General features: G+C 41.5%; 1 protein-coding gene across 3 annotated transcripts in view; it reads right to left on the bottom strand.

Annotated features, from left to right (window-relative positions):
• bves (blood vessel epicardial substance) overlaps positions 1–20,445 on the bottom strand; it is a 33,984-nt gene extending 13,539 nt beyond the window's left edge. For 2 of the 3 annotated variants that reach the window (XM_060849538.1, XM_060849555.1), the window contains exons 1-5: positions 20,421–20,445; positions 19,184–19,446; positions 15,789–15,913; positions 8,358–8,545; positions 6,483–6,591 (exon numbers count right to left, since the gene is read on the bottom strand). In XM_060849538.1, the coding sequence (XP_060705521.1) occupies positions 6,483–6,591; positions 8,358–8,545; positions 15,789–15,913; positions 19,184–19,446; positions 20,421–20,428 (693 nt within the window). In that variant the 5' untranslated portion in view covers positions 20,429–20,445. Of the gene's footprint in view, positions 1–6,482; positions 6,592–8,357; positions 8,546–15,788; positions 15,914–19,183; positions 19,447–20,152; positions 20,393–20,420 lie in introns of those variants that run through there. The other variant, XM_060849547.1, reaches the window with a different exon arrangement.
• Between the last annotated feature and the right edge of the window lie 2,074 nt (positions 20,446–22,519).

Raw genomic sequence — 22,519 nt, 5'->3', positions numbered from 1 at the left:
CTCCTGTGAAGCGCTTCTATGATCTTTCCTCTGGCATTTGTAGTGGTTTGAATCTGCCGCTTCTGGTTGTCAGTTCCAGCTGTCCGCTGCAGTGGTCGGTATATTGGGTCCAGGTCGCAATAAGCACATCGACCTGGACCCAATATACCGACCACTGCAACAGACAGCTGAAACTGACAACCAGAAGCGGGAGATTCAAACCACTACAAATGGCGGAGGAAAGATCACAGAAGCACATCACAGGATGCGCCCAAGCACTGAGGATGTCACTTAGACAGGGGATGAAACGTCTGCAACACAAATTCCCACTTTGGATCCGTCTTTCAGATTGCCCTCACACCCTCATCCCACATACTTCTCGCATAGGTGACTTTGACTGCCTTCCGAAGACAGACAAAGCCAATACATCAGGATACCCCATCATATCAGGCAATGGGACCCTATATGAGAACTTCTCGGGCTATGTTGAAGGTATCTTGAAGCACATTGCACAGGGGACCCCCAGCTTCTGTCGCGACACTACAGAATTCTTACAGAAACTCAGCACCCACGGACCAGTCAAACTGAGAACATCCCACGTCACAATGGCTGTTTCAGCACTCGACACCAGCATTCTCCATAGTGATGGCATCACAGCAACAGCCTCGGTACTAAACCCCAACAACTGCCAATCTCCGAACACCATCCTGCTTTATTCTCGATCACATTTTCACCTTTGACCAGCAGTGCTTCATCCAGACATACGGAACAGCCAAGGGGATCAAATTTGCACCCCAATATGCCAACATTTTCATGTACAGGTTCGAACAAGATTTCTTCTCTATGCAGGGCCTCCAATCAGGTATATTGATGACATTTTCCTCCTCTGGACCCATGGCAAGGAGTCACTGAAACAACTAAACAGTGATATCAAGAGTTTCATCCCACCATCAAACTCATCGTAGACTACTCTCTAGTATCTGTCTCATTCTTGGATACATCCATCGCCATCGAGGATGGGCACCTAAGCGCCTCACTTTACCACAAACCCACTGATAACTTCACAATGCTACACTCCTCCAGCTTCCACCCAAAACATATTAAAACAGCCATCTCCTACCGACAAGCCCAACACAGACACATGATCTGTTCAGATGAGGAGGAATGTGACGAGCACACAGAAGTACTCAGGGATGCCCTCATAAAAATGGGCTACAATGCTCAACTCATCAACCGCCAGTTGCGACATGCCACAGCGAGAAACCGTAATAAACTCCTCAGGAGACAGACACGAGCTGCAATCGACAGGATACCCTTCACTGTCCAGTACTTCCTAGGAGCCCAAAAAAAAACTAAGCCATGTTCTTCACAGCCTGCAACATATTATCAATGAGAATGAGCACCTCGCCAAGACCTTCCCCACACCTCCACTTCTTGCCTTTAAACAACCACCAAACAGATCACTGCTTGAAGCAAACTGCCCGGTTTTCAGGACAACACCATACAACCTTGCCGTGGCAGATGCTGCAAGACGTGTCAGCATGTCAACATGGATATAACCATTACATGTGGGGACATCTCCCACCGTGTGCATGGCAGGTACTCACGTGACTCGACCAACATTGTCTATCTCATATGCTGCAGGCAAGGATGCCCAGACACTTGGTACATTGGTGAGACCAACAAGAGGCTACAGTAACGGATGAATGGGCACTGCACAACAATCAACAGACAGAAGTGTTCCCTCCCAGTCGGAGAACACTTCAGCAGTTCATAACATTCAACCTCGGACCTTCGAGTAACCCTCCTCCAAGGTGGACTTCAGGACAGGCAGCAATGCAAAGTGGCCAAGTAGAAGCTGATAGCCAAGTTCAGTACCCATGGGGATGGCCTCAACCAGAATCTTAGGTTCATGTCACACTACAGGTGACCATAGATCCATACACTCATGCAAACCCTCTCTCATATGCTCACACGTACACGCACACATGCACCCTCTCACAGACTTATACCCCCTAACACTCTCACAATAATACACACACACTCTCTCTCTCACACACCACCACCCCGCACACACAGCCACATGCGCGCGCACACACACAAGTTTGTGGTGTGAATTTGTACTTGCAGAATTACATTATATTTTGCTCAAAAATTTCAGTAATCCATGTAAGATTCTGTTCATCCCTTTTTTAGACTAGAATCAGTCTGAATATTGGAACACAGATAGCATCACCCAGAGCACCTCACACCTTCAATGCATTATCTGGGCCAACATGGCACCTATTGTTAAAGCTCACTTGAGAATGTAACTTTAAGGAACTTCTGGGATTTCCATATGAAAGAACTGAAACCAACATACCCATTCTAAAAGATGAGAGACTTAAACAATCCAGGTCCTTTTCAATATATAATTGCAGTTACATCACACCGTAAACTTTTTGCTATAAATCTTGTATCCTACGATCTTATACTTGGTTGTAGTCCAACAGGTTTAATTGGAAGCACTAGCTTTCAGAGCGCTGCTCCTTCATCAGGTGGTTGACAACATTGGCATCTCCAAATCGATCTTATGTTCCACAACCACCTGGTGAAGGAGCAGCGCTCTGAAAGCTAATGCTTCCAAATAAACCTGCTGGACTATAACCTGGTGTTGTGTGATTTTTAGCTCAGAAACTGAAGCATTCTATATCCAAATGACAGCTGACAAGTGACAAGAAACATTTGCACCACATAAGTGTGAAGCAAAAATCATCCAACCATCACAAACAGAAAGTCAATGCAATTACCATCGTGGAATTCCCCAATATCAATATCCGAGGAGAGACCAGAAACAGAACTGGCAAGCCATATAAATACAGTGGCCACAAAAGCAGGTCAGGGGCTAGGAATCCTGTACTAAGTAATTCACCTCCTGACTCCGGACTGTGCAGAAGGCTCAAGTCAGGAATGTGATAGGTTACTGCCCTCTTGTTTGGATGACTGCAGTTTCAACAATGCTCAAGAAACTTCACATCACAAAACAGCCTGATATACTGGCACCAAATACGCACAAACATTTACTCTCTCCACCACCACTGCACAGCAGTAACAATGTGTACCATCTACAAGACGCACTACAGAAATTCATCAAGGTTCTGTAGGCAGTACCTTTCAAACTCCATGCTACTGCCATCTAGAAGGAGAAAAGCAACAGATGCACCGAAACAGCTCCACTTGCAAATTTCCCTCCAAATCACTCATATCCAGACTTGTAAATATATTACTGCTCCTTCACTGTTACTGGGTCGAGATGAAGGAACTGAGGGTGTTCTGGATAATTTGTAGATGATACAAGGATAGGCAGAGGGACAGGTAGCATTGAGGCGGCTGGGAGGCTGCAGAAGGATTTGGACAGGTTAGGAGAGTGGGCAAAGAAGTAGCAGATGAAATACAACCGGGGAAAGTGTGAGGTCATGCACTTTGGTAGGAAGAATAGAGGCATAGACAATTTACTAAATGGGGAGACAATTCAGAAGTCTGAAGTGCAAAGAGATTTGGGAGTTCGAGTCCAGGATTCTCTCAAGGTAAACTCATAGGTTGAGTCAGTAGTTAGGAAGGCAAATGCAATGATGGCATTTATTGTGAGGACTTGAATATAAAAGCAGGAATGTACTTCTGGGGCTCTATTAGACTCTGGTCAGGCAACATTTAGAGTATTGTGTGAAGTTTTGGGCCTGGAGCGTTTTCAGGAGAGATTCATGAGAAAGGTCTCAGGAATGAACAGCTTAACAAACGAATAACGTTTGAGGACCCTGGCTCTATACTTGATGGAACTTAAAAGGATGAGGAGGTATCTAATTGAAACTTACAGAATACTGAATGGACTGGAGAGGGTAAATGTTGGGAAGATGTTTGCATTGGTAGGAGAGACTAGGACCTGAGGGCACAGTAAAAGAAAGACCTTTAGAACAGAGATAAGAAACTTCTTCAGCCAGAGGGTGGTGAATGTATGGTATTCACTGTCACAGAAGATTATGGAGGCCAGGTCATTGAGTATATTTAAGATGGAAATAGATAGCTTCTTGATTGTAAAGGGGATCATGGATTACAGGGAGAAAGCGGGAGAATGGGGATGAGAAACTTATCAACCATGATTGAATGATGAAACAGACTCAATGGGCTGAATGACCTAATTTCTGCTCCTGTGTCTTATGGGTCAAAAAGTCCTCAAAAACTTTCCTCAACTCACTTGTGGCCTATCTACACCAAATGGACTTCAGTAGTTCATTCAGGAAGCTCACCACCACCATCGCCATGACAACTAGGAATGAAAATATCCGGTGTCCTTGTCATTAATTCAGGAAATGCAAGCCTTAATAAAATAAAATATATTGGTTTTGTAACCACAAAGCAATCTTGTACGGGTATTTTACTCATTAAAAGTGATGGGTCTCTTTAAACTGGATGTATATTTTGCTGTGTAAAATGAAAGCACAGCTTAGTTTTGGAGAAGGCAAAGGAAAGGGATGTGGCAGTGGTAAATATAACGCCACCAGAAAGCAAGTTGTTAATTCTGGAAGATAACAGGAGAATATTTTCATCCAGTAAATTTATATGGAACATCCACAAACCAATGTAGAACATAACTCCTCTGCTTCCAGTATTCTCAATTTACAGAGTGAGTCAAACATTGAATGCATTATAGTTTCACTGATCCCCAGAAGACTATAGAATAATCAATTTGTAGCTCAACAGATATGACGGTTTTTATGTGTGGTTTTGTTATCCGTTCACTCTGGACAGGCTAACAAAAACAAAAACAGGACATGGTATGTTACCTGGTATCTCAGGATTGAGTAGGAATCACTCAGAGGGAAGGGAGAAAGATCAATGTTTTGGCAGTCACTTGTCACTGGCTGTGCTAGATTGCCAGAGAGCTGGTACCATATGTCTGCTCTAACAAGTAAGGATTGAGTAAAAACAGCAAGAGAAATGGGGGAAGGGAGAGAGAAATTTTAAAATCTAAAATAAAAGTAACATAGCATATCAGGGAAACCATAAATGCAGGTGACAGGTAACATCAGTATTTCGAACATATTGTATCTAGAAAACACAACATTGCAAAATTTCTTCTGTGCATTAAAAGGATGCATAACTCAAGTATAGTTCACATATACCCACGGTGGCACAGTGGTTAGCACTGCTGCCTCACAGCGCCTGTAGGCCCGGGTTCAATTCCCGACTCAGGCGACTGACTGTGTGGAGTTTGCACGTTCTCCCCGTGTCTGTGTGGGTTTCCTCCGGGTGCTCTGGTTTCCTCCCACAGTCACAAAGACGTGCGGGTCAGGTGAATCGGCCAAGCTAAATTGTCCGTAGTGTTAGGTAAGGGGTAAATGTAGGGGTATGGGTGGGTTGCGCTTCGGTGGGTCGGTGTGGACTTGTTGGGCCGAAGGGCCTGTTTTCACACTGTAAGTCTAATCTAATCTACCCATGAAATGCTGGCATTGTGCTTTAATGTCAAGTTCCAATTCTCCATTTGGCAACAACGTTCCACTCATGACTTAAATCACAATTATAGGGGAGAGACTAAATAGGCTGGGGCTACTTTCCCTGGAGCATCAGAGGCTAAAGGTGATCTTGTAGAGATTCATAAAATTATGAGGGGCATGGATAGGGTAAACAGACAAGGTCTTTTTTCAGGTTAGGGGAGTCCAAAACTAAAGGGTATAGGTTTAAGGCGAGAGGGAAATGATTTAAAAGGGACCTAAAGGGGCAACCTTTTCATGCAGAGGGTGGTGAATGTAAGGAATAAGCTGCCAGAGGAAATGGTAGAGGCTGGTACAATTACAACATTTGAAAGGCCTTGGATGGGTGTATGAATAGAAAGGGTTTAGAGGGATGTGGGTCAAATGGGACTAGATTAATTCAGGATATCTGGTCGGCGTAGACGGGATGGACCAAAGAGTTTGTTTCCATGCGGTACATCTCTATGACTCTTCCAGAATGTTGACACTATGTCAGGGCCTCCAACCACCTTGGCTGTCAATGGAACTTATGGCCATGTTATTCAGCCAATCAGAACTAATTCACTGCCATCTGCACCTGTGACTTGGAACTGCTGGCCAAACAGTCCAAAAGGTCAACAGTGTCAGCTGCAGAAGGGACACCTCAGGGACAGCCTGCTTCCCAACCAGATAAGTAGGGTTTGAGGTTTCAGGGGCCAGTCAGACATGACTAGCATTAGGAAGGCGGGAGCATGGCAGTCTCAGTCTATGAGGACAACCACAGAGTGATTAAAGTTGGAGGTCCTGCCATTGCAAAGTGGCTTTCCAATGCTGCAAAAGGTACACTGTCCACTGACACCCAAGTGTCACAATTGGCCAATGGATGGGGGGAGGTGTCTGTCCTTCACCTCCTAGACATTGGTTAAATGCTACAATAGCAGTGCTCTTCAAATAAAACTCTCGGCAACAATATACACTCTCCCAAACTGATAAAAAAAATGCGCCTCATTATTCTACCTGAAACTTTTCTCCTTTATGCATCTGAGTTGATCGGAATTCAGGAGAGTCGATGAAAGAAGTGGGGTAAATGTTGTGCAGAAAGTGCCCGCGATAATAAACTTTCATCCTGTCAAGTGAAAAAGGCAATATAAAGCAATTACATGAGAGCGGCTGATGATGGGGCAAGTAATCACATCACAATTCAGAGAAAAAAAAACTCAGTTCCGAAATCAGATTTCTGTCCATCAGTAACTCTGCACAAGCTCCTATAAGACGATCACAGGAGAATTATTTAAGCCTAGATGGGTTAAAAATACACTTAATCTCTATTGTATAAGAATTTTTTAATAAAGCGCCAGTTAATCCCTTTTTCATTACAGCCCACATAAGATAAAGCGAACATTCCTTTAACCGTTTAAATACTTTGTGTATCTGTCAACTGATTGTACTGAACATTGAAGTCCTTTGCCTAAAATGTGGAATATATTCCAATCTTTTCTTTCTTGGATACAAGGTGGATTAGCTTCCACTTGCCCACATGGAAACCTGTTTGTTCATTAGTTACTTTGTGTGCTCTTGCAGCCAAAGACCTCATAGCAGTACCTGAGAGAGGAGCAAAACTATTGAGATGTAGATTTCCAAATTAGATAACACTCGGGAAAGACGTAAATACTTCACCAACATCAAACACCACAGTCCATTCCCTCAGCTGGACTGTTATTAGTTTGACCCACGATGCAAGTAACAGGATTTTATCACATGGGATATTACTGCCTCTGGGTATTTAGTTATCACCAGAAATGCAACTAGAATATTTCACATGGTGCACTGTGGAATTTATCAACCAACTGCTGAAAGGTCACAATCTGATCTTCGTAGAGGAGTGGCTATTATTTATAATTTGCTCAGCTTCATACCAGCTTCTCACTTTACCATTTATGGCAGCAAGCCAGAGGCAGACACGACTCAAAGAGAAACGATTGAAACACTTTGAAGAGTAATAGAAGAGAATTGAGCAGTCTCTCTCAACTACAATACAGGAACTGTAATTTTGAAAGAATAAATAGTTCACTAGTTGTTGCTAAATGAAAGTTTGAAAGAAGATTTAATAAAGAAAATATTCATAGCTTCAGGGACACTATGTTACAAGATATATCTACTTGTATCTTGACACTGATGACAGCTTTTAATCACATGATAAAATGTCATTGCTGTACCCAAAGTAAGTGGATGGCTCATATAATCCATGATTTTCCACAAAGACCAATGAACTACAAAGGTAAAAAATAAAGTGCACTAGACGAAAATCATCTAGTGGGTCTAGACACGGCATAATGTCAATTTGACAGCACTCTTGACCATTAGTCAGAAAGTTGCAGTCACACTTCACGATAAGGGCACAATCTAGACCAAAGCTTCAGAGAACAACTGCTGCACCATTTCAGGTAGTCTGTTCTGTATGTGAAACTGAAATATACCCCTGATCTAAAAAAAAACCACAGAAAACGCAGATGTTGGAAATCAGAAACAGAAATTGCTGTTCTCTCTCCACTGATGCTGCCAGGCCTGTTGAGCAATTTCTGTTTCTCATTCTATCCCTGCTCAGATTGATATTAAAATCTTATCAGAAAAATAGCCAGTAAATCTCACGTCTTGGCCAATATATTCACCTCAGCCAACTTCAAACAAATTTTCCAGTAAGACATCTCCAGTGCATCTTACAGAACCCTGCTGAACACAGACCAGTTACTGTCCTTATCCACAATACTGTCTGTACTTCAAAATGTAGTTCCTTGAATGTAAAATTGAAATGTGCTGTGAATGTCATATAGTATAAATAATTCAATTCAAGTTTTTCTTAAATACAGAAACAAAAACGTTGTCATGACTTACTTTCCCTTTAGCAGGACACTAAGTCGATTGTCAACCGATGTTTTATCTTCTGCTGCATAAGTCTGACCCTTTTTGAGAGTCATAATGCTGCAAAACTGTCCAGTCAGTCTTTGGAACAAATCTGGAGGGACATGAAGTGGCTCAAACATTCTCCTGTAAAGGACCTTGAGCTCTTTATCAATTTTAATCTGTAATAAAATAAGATGGTGAGGTGTAATATGGTTTACGGGTTTCAGCATAACACACAGGCAAGTCTAGAAATGTAGACTACCAAAACTTTCATATTCTTTGATATAACTGAACACAGAATTATCTTGATAGTTATGGGCAGTACTAATGTTTTTCTTCTTTAGAATCGAAATTATAAGAGGAGACATTTGCTTTAGAAGTATAGAAAACATACACTTCAAACAATGCTTTTAAAACATTGTCATTCAAAGGTCTCAAAAGCATTAACTCCTTTCATTGCAAAAGTACTACTGAAACATTAAAATTATTGCTCGAGAGAGGTTATTTGAACTATAAGTTGGAGTGAAAATTTAAAAAATTCTTCCAGGAGAAATGAAAAGGCTAGGAACAGGTTTAGTCAGAGATGAGTACCTGAATGACCATTATGTTTACTTGGCAAATGGCTATTAATTAATCACCAGATTAGACTGACACGGCTTCAAGTACTGAAAAGCATCCACCTAACTTACTTTTTTGCAATGGATAATAAAAAAAGCTCAAATCTCATTGTTATAAGCTAAGATTACAGAACAAGAAACTGTATGATAGATGGGGAGGATAAGGATAGACAACATGAAGTGTCAACAAGAGATTGCGCGCGATGTGCTGCTGCCTAGTCTCCTGAATGGGGAGCAGACTTAGCGAATGCTCGCTGTGTCAATCCCATTGAACTGATTGGGGAAGGGTCTTCAGCAATACCGCTGGGTCCCTTACACACAACTGTGTCTCTGCTCAGAAATAAACCCCAAGACAAAGATAGGGAGCAAGGCAGGCAGAGCAAGGAAAAAGGAAACTTCAGAAATGTCCAGGCCCCGGAGGAGAGGCATTAGGTCAATTAACTGAATAATCAATTATCCAAACGAAATACTGCCCTCCCATCTCGTTCAGATAATCGAGGTTCCTCTGTATTGGATTATTTACTTGGGATATTGTGTTCAATTTAGGTCACCTTGTTATAGGAAGGATGTTATTAAACTGGAAAGAATGCAGAAGAAATTTAGAAGGATGTTGCCAGGACTCGATGGTCTGAGTTATAGACAGAAGTTGGACAAATTAGGACATTTTTCTTTAGAGCATAGGAGACTGAGGGGGGATCTTATAGAAGTGTGTAAGATCATGACAGGCATGGACAGGGTGAATACACTCTGTCTGTTTCCCAGGTTTTGGGAATCAATGACTAGAGTGCATCGGTTTAAAGTTAGAGGGAAAAGAATAAAAGGGAACTTGAGGGGCAACTTTTTTTTAACAGAGGGTGGTACATATTTGGAATGAGCTGCTGGTGGAAGTGGTTGAGGCAGGTACATGAACAACATTTAAAAGGGGTTTGGACAAATACATGGATAGGAAGGGTTTAGAAGGATGTGGGCCAAGTGCAGGGAAATGGGGTTAGTGTTGATGGTTATTTGGGCAGGCACGGACCAGGTTGGGCCAAAGGGCCTGCCTCCTTCTGTAAGAATCTATGACTAATCTATGAGGTGACTAATAAACAGGGAAATGTCTATGAATATTATTTTAAAAGAACTTCAGAGGCATTTCATGAAGTCTTTCACAAAAGACTATTAGCTAAAGCTGAAACTAATTGACCTGGTTAGATGACAGTGACAGAAGCACTTTTGGATTTTAAAAAAAGTACAAGTGACAAGAGAGTAGGGATAGGTAGACACTCCAATTATTTGACTGCTGAATCCCACAGAGGTCTGTACTGTGCACTCAACTGTTCACCATATTTATTAATAACTTTCACTATGGGTTAGAAAGCTGCATGTGCAAGCTTGCCAATCACAGACGTAACATTGTAAGGAAGCTGGAGGAAAGCACAAAATAACAAAGAGCCACTAATAGATTAAATAAGCATGGACAAAATTGTGCCAAATAGTTTTCAATATAGTCAGTCAAAGTTAAGATTATCCAGATTGGAACAGTGGATGTCAAAAGAATATTAGGGTCCAGGTACGCAGATTATTAAAATATACTACAGGCAGGTGAAAAGAAAATCAAAAATAATGGCAAATGGAACACCTAATCTTGTACTGGATGTAATGCATTGCAGTTATACAAAGCTCTACTTAGATCATATCTGGAGTATCTGCAGTTCCAGACCACACCTTAGCAACAACACCTTTTCTGGTCTCAAAGGAAGTGTTGTGTAGGTTCACCAGAATAATAGCTGGATTCCACATGATGGTTTCATTTCTGGAAATCTAGGAGGTTAAAGGAATGATTTGTTGAATTTTTTAAAATAGTGAGGGAAATTGATAAATTAGAGAAAATATTTCTTCTGGTTGTAGAATCCAGGATTAAGAATCTATAGACCACAGGTTAGAATTCTTTCAGGAGTGAAATTAGAAAACACCTCTAAATACAAAGGGTGTTTGAAGTTTCTGAAAATAGTAGTTAACGCTGGTCAATTGTAGTTTTGAGACTGGTAGGATTTCTGTCACTAATACATTGGCCTCATTTCTTTTAGATTTCTGTTCATCAAAGTCAGGCATATAGAGTTATAGTATTACCATTGACTGAGCCAAGATCTCTGTCAATGGTAACACAGACTCAGAAGACTAAATGGCCTTCTGCAGTTTCTATCAGGATTCTGATATCATTCAATTTAAAAAGTGTACGATGCCACGTATCAATTGAGATCTAAGGCAATGACAGATATTTAACAGTACAAAAAGAAAGAGAGTTGAAGAGATGCATTAAGTAAACACCAGAATGGCCAGTAAAATGATTATGCCAGAACTTTCCATGTGGAGCATAATCTGACAGATAGCAGCCACTTTCAACAGTTTAGCAAATTCTTATCTGAAGCTATTGAGTTATATGGAGAAGGGCATGAAGAATAACCCCTTTTGTTGGGTGTAAGTGAAAAACTTCCATTTAATAAAAACTCCTTTAACTCCAACAGTGAATGTACAGAAATGCCAAGCATAAGTAAATTCAACTTGAGATACCTCCGACTGATAAAGACAGATGCAGCAGGTAGATTTTGTTTTAAAAACAGTAAGCAAGAGTGGTATGGAAGCAAAACGTAGGGAAAAAAAAGCTTCTGTGTGAATTGGAAAGATATATTCACACAGCTGCCACTGAGTGCTAAATATTCTTTCATAAATTACAGAAGTAAAGGGACCCTTGTTTTCAGAACATTTATTCTTTCCCCAACGTCAAAAGAAGAGACAACAAGAGATCTCGTTCCAAACCCTCTGAAGATAGTAGCTGACTGCTTGCCATGGTCATAATTACATGCACCAGGTTCAAAGGTGGATAGAGCTGATTGCAGGTCAGCAAGGGCACCCTCCTGCTAGGTCAGAATCGGCTCATGGGGCCAAATGGCCACTTTCCCTACCCAGGCACCAAATCGAGCTCCCCCATTCTACACCCCCACACAACATCAACCCCATTCCAGTGCTGCACACTGTTGGTTAGACCACAGCTAATGTTCCAACTTAATATAAAACAAAGAATTAAGAGTGCTGGAAATCTGAAATAAAAACAAATTGCTGGAAGAACTCAGCAGATTAGTAGCACTGTGTTGAGAGAAACAGAGGTAACCTTTTGAGTCAAATGACACTCCTAGAAAGAAGTGGTATGTATTTGATGATAGGGGGAGGAATGGGGACAGAGCTCAGAGAGAGAAAAGGATGGACAGTGAGATGGAGCGGAGTGAGACAAAGGAATTGTTGATAGCAAGGCAGGAAACAAGAAAAGCTTGATGGGTGAAAATAAGGACTGACAGAGTGAGATTAGGTTAGCTGTGCTGAAAGCTACTCATATCATGACAGGACTTGGGATGTGGGGTGGGTGAAAGACAGGGAAGGGAGTTATTCAGGCTCTAAAATGATTGAATTCAATACTGAATCCTGAAGGCTGAAGGTCCCATGTGGAAAATGAGACACTGCTCTTTCAGCTTGGGCCTTGAGTTTCAAGGCACAGAACAGAGATATTGGCAGGGGAAAAGGCTGGTGTGCTAATGTGACAGGCAACTAGAAACTCAGTCATTTTTACAGACAGAACGTAGGTATCTTGCAAAGCAGTCACCTAGTTTCTGTTTCATCTTCCCAGTGTAGAGGAGACCACATTGTGAACAATGAGTACTGTAGACCAGATTGAGTGAAATGCAAGTAAATCACTATGGTGTCTCTGGACCTTGTGAGGAGGTAGGATGCAAATAGGCAAATGATGCAACCTCAGCAATTGCATGAGAAGGTGCCATTTGGTTTTGAGAAAGTGTTGGGAGTGGAGGTGGTGTGGATCAGGGTGACCTGGTGGGAATACTCCCTGCAGAATGCTGACAGGGGACGGGAGGGGAATGTGTGGCTGGTGGTGGCAACCTGCTGGAAATGGCTGCTTATGATCCTTTGGATCTGGATGCTGGTAGGGTGAAAAATGAGAACCAAGGAGAGACTATGATTGTTCTGGGAGGGCAAGGAAGGGATGAAGGCAAAAGTACAGGAGATGGTTTGGACATGGCGAAGGGACCTGTCAACCACAGTAGAGGGAAATCCTTGGTTGAGGAAAATGATGGGCATTTCATATCTTCCCCCGTGGAAGCTGGCATTATCAGAAAAGATGCAATAGAGACAGAAAAACTGGGAGGATGGACTAGAGTCCTTACAAGAAGCAATGTGTGAGGGTGTACAGTCCAAGCAACTATGGGAGTTGGTGGGTTTGTAGTGGATATCATGGCCAGCCTATTCCTACAAACGGAAATAGATGTCGAGGAAAGGAAGGGAGGAGTCAAAGATAGGGGATGAAGGTGAGAGCAAGGGAAATGGAAAGCAAAATTGATCATTTTTTTCCAAATCCAAATAAGAGGGAGGGATGGCCAGCATAATCTTCCTTCCTTTAAACTCTGTGCCCTCTTCTAATAAAGGCTAATATCCTATTTGAGTCCTAACCAGTGTACATGCGTATCCTCTGACCCTCAGTACTTCCCAAGGTTCTACTGTTCATCATGTATTCCCTTGTTTTTCCTGCCCAAGTGCATCACCTCACACGTATCTGGGTTGAATTACATCTGCGACTGATCAGCTCATCCATATTTGTCTGTAACCAAAGGCCAGCTGCTTCACTATTTACCACACCACAATTTTTGCATCAATTGCAAACTTACAGATCAATACTCCTAGATCGAAGTCTAAATGTCCAGTCAGATAAACACTCTCAGCCACTGCCCACTACTTTCTGCTACTCAGTTTCTAACTAATCTCTTTTATCCCTACATAAAAGCCAACCTTATTCAATTTCAAATCAGCTAAGTGTGGATCCAAGTTGCCAAATTTCCTTGTATCCCATATACTCGTGCCTTTGTTATCAGACTCCCATGCAGGACCTTGAAGAGCCTTGCTGAAATCCAAGTAAAAACATCCAAAAGCACTGCCCTCATCGACAAACCTGGTCACCTCTTTGAAAAATTCATTCATGTTGGTTAGACATGACCTGCTCTAAACAAAAAAGTTCTGACAGTTCTTGATCATTCCCTGTCTCTCCAAATGCAAATTAATTTGTCTCTCAGAATGACTTCCAAAAGCTTCCCCACCACCAAGGTTAGACTGACTGGTCTGTAATGTTCTGGTTTATCCCTTGTTCCCTTCTTGAATAATTGTACTACATTGGTTGTCTTCCAGTTTTCCAAGCCTTCTCCTGTGACCACAGAAGATTTTTTTTGAGTAATGTAACTTCACCCTGTTGCATTTCCAATCAATAATTCTGTTCAAGGCAACAAATACATTATGAATAAGACCTTGGGCATTGAATGAGGGAATTAAATTCAATAACTCAGATTTTGTGGTCAACAGAAAAGCAAGGGCTTTTGCCACTGAAATCAAAATAAACTACTATAATGATCTAGTGACCTCATTGATGGGGATTTCCACTTTGCCAAATGTAATTAGAACTAAAAGAAATCCAAAGAATTTCAGATGCTGGAAACTGAAAACAAGTACATAAATTGCTAGGACAAATCAGCAGGTCTGGCAGCACTTGTGAAGAGAAAGCAGAACTAACATTTCCAATCCAGTGACCCTTTGGGTTAACTCTGCTTTCTCTCCACAGATACTGTCAATTTTCCAGCAATTTCTGTTTCCGTTTGTAATTAAATTTAAATGGTAAAAGTCAAGAGAGATATTGTTGCATGCAGCAGCAGCTGCCATGTCAGAAAACACGAAGACCACCAATCCAAATACACACATAGCAAATCAGCAGGTTAAAACACTCAAAATCTCTCTCTTTTATTTTAAATATTCATGCAGCGAAATAATTTATTTTAGATTCTACAAAGATAGATCAACTTTAAAAAAAAGAAAACCTTGTTTTAAAAGCTGTGTATTTAAAACAAAAATACTTATGGTGCAGTTTGGCTTTCCATAAATATAAAAGGTTAGTTCCTCAGGCCAGTAATGGTGTATAACAATAATTATGAACTTAATGCATAATTAAAAAACAGTTACACCTCATTCAACATGTAATTTTAAAATTTTTAACAGCAAAGCTAAAAATTGCAATGGGCACTGCAGTCATCACAATCTTGTACAGATGCATAGACTCACTGTTAACAACTTTTAAATTTCCATTTTTCTGCAAAGGTCTGAACTCCCAGCATCAATGTTACGTTCAGTGGACTGATAACACTGCAATTGCTGTCATAGCAAAATCTGGCTCAAGGTTTATTGACTGAAAAATCTTTCCATTAGCATTGATGTATTTTGTACTCCAAGTAAGAATACTGTAGTTGTCTAAGAGGGAATTTTGCCATCAAAACTATTTTTTTTAAAAAATCAAGATGATTTAATTCAAAGAAAAACTATCGATAAATAGTGTTTAAAAATTGGTTCAATTTATGCAACCTGATGAGGAATAATCAAAACATTTAGACATGAGGCAGCTGATTTAATCATGACACATTTTCAAGCCAGAAGAGAGCTATTTCTCTAACAAGTGTCAGGTGCACCAATGGACACCCATTGTTTTATCCTGGATGTTGGCTCCATTCAGCATTTCACTGCAATTTCAAAATCTTAGTTATGAGAAAAGTCTTTACGCTTAAAAGATTAAAAGCAAACAGCTAAAAATGTGCAATTTTCACTGCTAACATACTTGCAATAAACCCACGATGGCCAAAAATAGCACACATCAGGATTTTAAGTGAATGCAAAAACAGTGTATCATCATACAAAACAAATATCAGAAACAGTGGTCTATACTTACAGGTCTCCTTTTGTATAACAGATAGAGAAAATGCAACATATTGAGAATAAGAAACAGAGAGTTCCAGATCATTATGTCTAAAGCACATCGATAAACTACTGCCCACACAATGAACAGTGCACAGCCTGTGAAAGAAAGAACAAATAAACAACCTAAACTTCTTTATCACAGAAATATTCTTACACAAGTGCCAAGTACAAGAAAAAATTCTAATGGGAACAAAGCATATGGAGTTACATAGCCATAAATTACTGTAACTGATATAATTATACAAATTCTGAAGGCAATCAATCTGTCTATTATTTTAACAAAGTAACCTATTTAAAATAAATGACAAAATTGCCTGCAGGCTTTTCCAGGTTGGACTGAATACAGAATAACTGGCAAGTAGTTCAACTGAGCAGTTCTGATTACACTGTAAACCGCTCACGTTAAACATTCTTGTTTACCGTCAGAACCCTCGAGCTTCAATTACCATCTAAAACTTGTAACTACATATCTTAAATTATCTTGCTATGCAGAATTTTCAGCCTTACTAAAATCCAAGGAAGGAATTGCCAGTGACTGCTTTATCATATTATCTGATGCACTACATACCACCAGGACTGCACAGGTTAAACATTTTGGTGCATCACATGGGTCCAGTATTCAGCTCATCTGAAATCCTAAGAGAAACAAATGCATGCATTCTCTCTTAAATAACCTAACAAGGGCACCTTTTTTGGTGAGTGAACGTAGATGGAATTTTGTTCAGTACTTTGTCAAATAATACCAGAGAGAAAGCTTATGGAATAATTGCTGGGCTCAACTACCAACTGGAACGGAGTACCCTGTATAAAATAAGTTGACAGTACATAGGGCCACGTGAAGTGGAATTTGGCATGTCAGTGTCATCCTATTAGTTCAATCCCTTCCACAGTAAATACACCACAAAGAATTAGTGAACAGAATAAGTCAACGCACATTAGATTTTTGATTCAGGGAAAACGTAGATTTAACCTGATAGAACCACGTTCCACTCCTGAAACATTTGATTTCCATCCCATTAAAAACTACACCAATTGTTTAGTACCATAGCTTTAACAACAAAAGCATCTCATTAAATTTCTATTCAAGCCACTGTATTTGCTGAATCTTAACATTACTAAATTTAGCGGTACACATGATTGAATCAGAGGATGAAAATTTTAAGAAACGCTTAATTAGTTTTTAGCTTGCATTGAAAACTTTTGGGAATTCTTCAGTTCTATTTATTGTCAATTAAACGGCAAATAAGTTGAACCTTCTTAATTATTCCTTAGAGATGACAACTTCTATAGTAGACGAACAAGTGACAGTTACCACGCTGAGAGAATGGCCAGTCATGTGTACATCAGAACACAAATCACAGCAACAATGATAAAAGAAGTAAGCGTGTTTAAAATTTGCTTTAACTTCCATGTTATGCCAATTTCTTCAGCTACTTGTCCAGTTTCCATGTATCTTTACCCTATCCTGTGTGTTTGGTTATCCACAGTTTTCATTCTTTTGAGACCTGGTTTCTCATGTCTGAATAGTCATCATACCTTGTATACCCTTCTAATCTGACAATTTGATCCCCCAATTCCCTTGGCATGATCTTCAAATTCTAAGCTTATCAACATCTGAAGTGTGGACTTTGTTACTCTGCATTGTATCCCATGATACGCTGTAATCGAGGCCCTCTTGTGGCACAGCTATTGATAGGTCCAGGTTCAAGTCCCACCAACTCTGAATATGTATGCAATAACATCTCTGAACAAAAATACAATGCCATAAAATTCTTTGATTAAAAAAATACAATGCCATAGTCCGTATAAATAGAAGTGGTAGCACATCAGTACATACAATTGACTCATAATTCAGAGAGCCACATTAGTGCTCTGGGGATACATGTTCAAATGCCATCAAGGCATTCAAATAATAACATAATATTATGTAATTATTATATATTATGATTAAAGCTGATCTTTCTCTGCGCCTTGTCTGTAGCTGTAACACTATATTATGCATTCTGTTCTATTACCCTGATGTATTTATGAATGGCAAAATTTGCCAGGATAGCACCCAAAACAATTCCTATACTCAAATAAATTGATCAATGAGGGCAAGCATGCCAAATGCCTTCTTGACCACCTGTCTACCTGCGACTCCACTTTCAAGGAACTATGCACCTTTACCTCTAGGTCTCTTTGTTTGGCAATATTTCCCAGGGGCCTACTATTAAATGTATAAGACCTGCCCTGATTCCAACACTGAAGCTTAAATTAAACTCAACCTGCCACTCCTTGGCCCATCTAATGTGACAATAATAAAATCAAAATCATATCATAAATATGCAATATATACTTAGTTTCAGCCATGATGCCATAAAATAATTAATTGTCTTTTTAAAAAACCATCTGATTCATAAATATTCATTAGTATTGCTGAGTGAAAAGACATACATTTTGCAAAGCTTTTCTCCTTCCACTCAGATCAACTCAACTCATAACAGTATCACTTTAAGGAAAAAACCAAAATGTATATTTTAAGAGATGAGAGTTAACTGACTTGGAAAGGAAATCTGCGCTAAGTTCATCAAATCTAACCCATTCTTTCCTAAAGGTCCTCTATTCTGATTTTCTTTCTTCCTGGCCCACCATTATCCATTCTTTTCGTCTGCGTAACTGCTGTTCTCTCTCTTGCTCTGGACTCCATCCACACCTGTAATGTACTCCTTCACCAGTGCTCACCCTGCTCCAATTCACCTCATCTTCAGCATATATACTCCTTTTTCCTAGTTACTGTCAGTTCTGAAGAAGGGTCAAAATGTTAACATATACTGCTACATCTGCTGAGTTTCTCTCACAATTTCTGCTGTTGTTTCAAATTTCTGCCGTCTGCTGTTGTTTCGTTTTGGATTTTTTTTTCTGAAGGGAAAGGAAATCTGCCATCCTTACCTGGTCTGGACTATATGGGACTCCCAGATGTTGACAATAGCCACCTGGGACATTATGCACAATTTGAAACAGGCAACAAATGTTGGCTTTGCTTGCAACACTCAAGGGCCATTGAATATTATAAAAGCTGATCAAACCCGACAAGTTTTCTTTTTCACACCCAAAAAGTGTCAACTTTCAGAACTGACGACTATGTCTGACTCTGTCTGGTCTGTGGATCCTTAATTTAGAAAGAAGTTGAAAATAAAACTGGGGGAGGGGGGTAGAGAGAGAGAGTCCGCTCAGTTAAAACATACTGTTCATTATTATAGGGTCAATACAGCCCCATTGAATCTAGAGGTCACTACCAATAAATCTTACTGTGCAAACTGAGGAGGCGTTTGAGTTGTATGCCTGAAACTTTTCATCTTCCTCCCATTACAACACACTACTTACCTGTGCTCATCATAGCGCGGAGAAGTACCATGTGGATCTTAATGGTGGTCGGAATAAGCAGCCCAATGGCGAAGCAGAGATTGGCAACGTGAAAGACCAAATGGTGGATTTCTTTCCAATTATCACAGCTCTCGGTCTGATTGGAAAGCGGCTCCATTCCGTTGGTGAAACCGTAATCCGAAGTAGCGGTGGTGGTGTTGGCCAGGAGGAAGCTGAATGCCCAGGCGGTATCTACTGTGGCATTCATGGTGCAAAGCCTTTCACTTGGGGGGGGGGGGGGGGGAGATGAACAGAAACATCAGGGTGCGTTAACAGCGCTGGTGCTCTCAACCCTGAAACTCTTGAGCATAACCCTCATCCTGACAACAAATCTCCAATAATACCTTCAACGCAGGATAAAAATCCAAAAGTTGGACTTGTCAAAACAGGTGAGGGGCGAGGGCTCTGAAGCAGTCAACTTTGCAATGGAAGTTTCAGATTGCAGTAAAAACCAGGAATTGCTGGAAAAGCTCAACAAGATGCGGGTCAGGAAGAGGGTGGCGGGGGTTGTAAGAGGGGAAGGGGTGGCTGTACCACAGCATTCCCTATCTACCTGCTCCCAGGCTTCAGCTCATCGCCACAACAAATATCACAGCACCATTCCCCAAATCCCCTCTCCATCCCCATCCCCAAACCCCCTCTCCATCCCCATCCCCAGCCAAACCCCCTCTCCATCCCCATCCCCGCCAAACCCCCTCTCCATCCCCATCCCCAGCCAAACCCCCTCTCCATCCCCATCCCCAGCCAAACCCCCTCTCCATCCCCATCCCCAGCCAAACCCCCTTAACACCCCCATCCCCCGCTAAACCCCCTCTCCATCCCCATTCCTCGTCAAACCCCTTACCACCCCCATCAAACCCCTTTACCACCCCCCTCTCCACCCCATTCCCCCCTCTCCACCCCCATCCCCGCGCAACTTCCCCTCCTCACCTCTCTCTGCCGCCCGCTAAACGCTGGGAATTCTCCGAGAGATCCGCTCACTCAGAGACCGGCGGTGGGTCTGGGCGAAACTTTTCCTTCACACGAAAAACTCGTCCCGCCGACTCTGGGGGAAAGTTGGCCTCTCTCGGTGAATTCCACCAGCGCAGAGCCCGCGATGCAAACAATAGCCGCGCCACAGTCAGTCAGTCAGTCAGACAGACAGACAGACTCCAAAATAAACCCCCCTCAGAGACTGCGGCGCTCAGCATTGACTAACATGGGCATGAGCGGAGCTGCACAGCGCCCGAGCCCAGCGCGCTCCTCCGGCTGGCGTGCACGGCTCAAACCGGCGCGCGTCCACGCTGCACAGGCGCGGTCCCGCCAGCTGACGAGGAGAGACGGCCAGTTGCTGCATACTGGAGAACCAAGCTCCAACTTAAAAAATATTACACTTGCATCGCTTTAAGATGATAAACTTCAAGATTCGTCTCTTTTACGAGACGAACTTTTAATTCAGGATTTATTTTAATAGCTGGTTGGTAGGTGTTGCGGGTAAGTCATAAAAATAATCATGGGACTTCACAGTTGGCCACTGTGGTCCAATTATTGTCTTATTAAGAGTGAAGCAAACATTTTGTTTTGTAGGACATGCAATGGAGTGTGACCTGATTAAACCTTTACTTTTTTTTCTTCAACAAAGTTTTAAATGACGATCAAAAACAGAAATTGCTGGAGAGACTCAGCAAGTCTGGCAGCATCTATGGAGAGAAAATATTTCTCGTCTTATCACTGCTCTGAAGAAGGGTGGCAAGAAGTTAACTATTTCTGCACAGATGCTTGAGCTGCTGACTTTCTCCAGCAATTTCTCTTTTTGTTTGTTTCAGTTGTCGAGAATCCGCAGTTCTTTCTTTCTTCTGTAAATAACGACGATGAAAATATTCTTCATGGATGCTGTCTGACCCGCTGTGACCTCCAGCATTGGTTGTTTTCAGTACCTTCTGCAATTTGCTTCTGCTTTTGCCACATATGCGCCGAGAAATGTGCATTATTACTACAAGGCGGAATTACTGGATGTAATCGGTCAGAATGAAGCAAATTGGGTTTATATCAACCAGACTCATACCCAATTCGGCAGAAGAAATCATAGCTGCAAATGTGTTGCTGGTCAAAGCACAGCAGGCCAGGCAGCATCTCAGGAGTAGAGAATTCGACGTTTCGAGCATAAGCCCTTCATCATACCAGAGTCAGAGTCCTATGTTGAAAATGTGTTGCTGGAAAAGCGCAGCAGGTCAGGCAGCATCCAAGGAATAGGATATTCGACTTTTCGGGCATAAGCCCTTCTTCAGGATTCCCGAAGAAGGGCTTATGCCCGAAACGTCGAATTTCCTGTTCCTTGGATGCTGCCTGACCTGCTGCGCTTTTCCAGCAACACATTTTCAGCTCTGATCTCCAGCATCTGCAGACCTCACTTTCTCCTCAGAGTCCTATGTTGTTTTTCTCTCTACAGATGCTGATAGATATAGACAGAGCTTGTCCAGTTGTTTGTTTTGTACACTGCAGAAGTGGTGATTTCAGGACGTTCACTGCTTGTCTGTGCTAGTGAAGACATCTCCCTACAAGCAGTGCGCAGATGGCTCTCACGACATTAACAGGCAGACATATGGCGACATTTATTGAAACCCGCTTTGGGTTGCCCTGAGTAAATATCCGCCGACAGCAAACAAACATTGTGTTCCTGGCACCTCCATCTCGACAATTAAAGCGGGACCTGGCCGAGGGTGAATCAGAGGCGCACATTCAACAGTGAATCTAACAGGTAGGAGCAGAGAGAGAGAGAGTTGGATGGAACCGGACCTGAGGCACCAACAAATAACTCTAAAACGGAAACAAAAATAACTCTTTCAACATCAATTTGTAATTGGGTTTAGCGACAACCTTTTGCACTGATAACCTTTTTGCTCACATCGTTTTCAGCCATTGCTCTGGTTAAGCCTGTTGTAGTGTGCTCTCTCGTTTGAATGATTCAAAATAACGTCAGCAAATTTTAATTAATTGAACGCTGCCGATATTTGACCAAGATTTGTATTTTTAATGAGTAAGCATAGTAGTAACATTGCACAATTCCATTTCTATTACAAACCAGCAAACTTAGAGTCAATCAGAGGGAACACTCCCTGCTGTGTGAAATCATTTCGGGCACTTAGGAAGAATGGTTGTGGAGGTCAGTCATCTGAGCTCCACAACATCTCTGCAAGATTTCCTCAGTGTAGGTATTTTCTAACCAACCTATTCAGAATGTTATGACAGGCATTTGGAGCTGGTGAGGCGTGAATCCAAATATCCTGGTCTAGAGCTAGAGACATTACTGCTGTACCA

The sequence above is a fragment of the Hemiscyllium ocellatum genome, chromosome 3 (assembly GCF_020745735.1).
Source record: "Hemiscyllium ocellatum isolate sHemOce1 chromosome 3, sHemOce1.pat.X.cur, whole genome shotgun sequence".
Lineage (NCBI taxonomy): Eukaryota > Metazoa > Chordata > Chondrichthyes > Orectolobiformes > Hemiscylliidae > Hemiscyllium > Hemiscyllium ocellatum.
The sequence above is the reverse complement of the archived record's forward strand: the minus strand, read 5'-3'. Positions and strand labels throughout refer to the sequence as shown.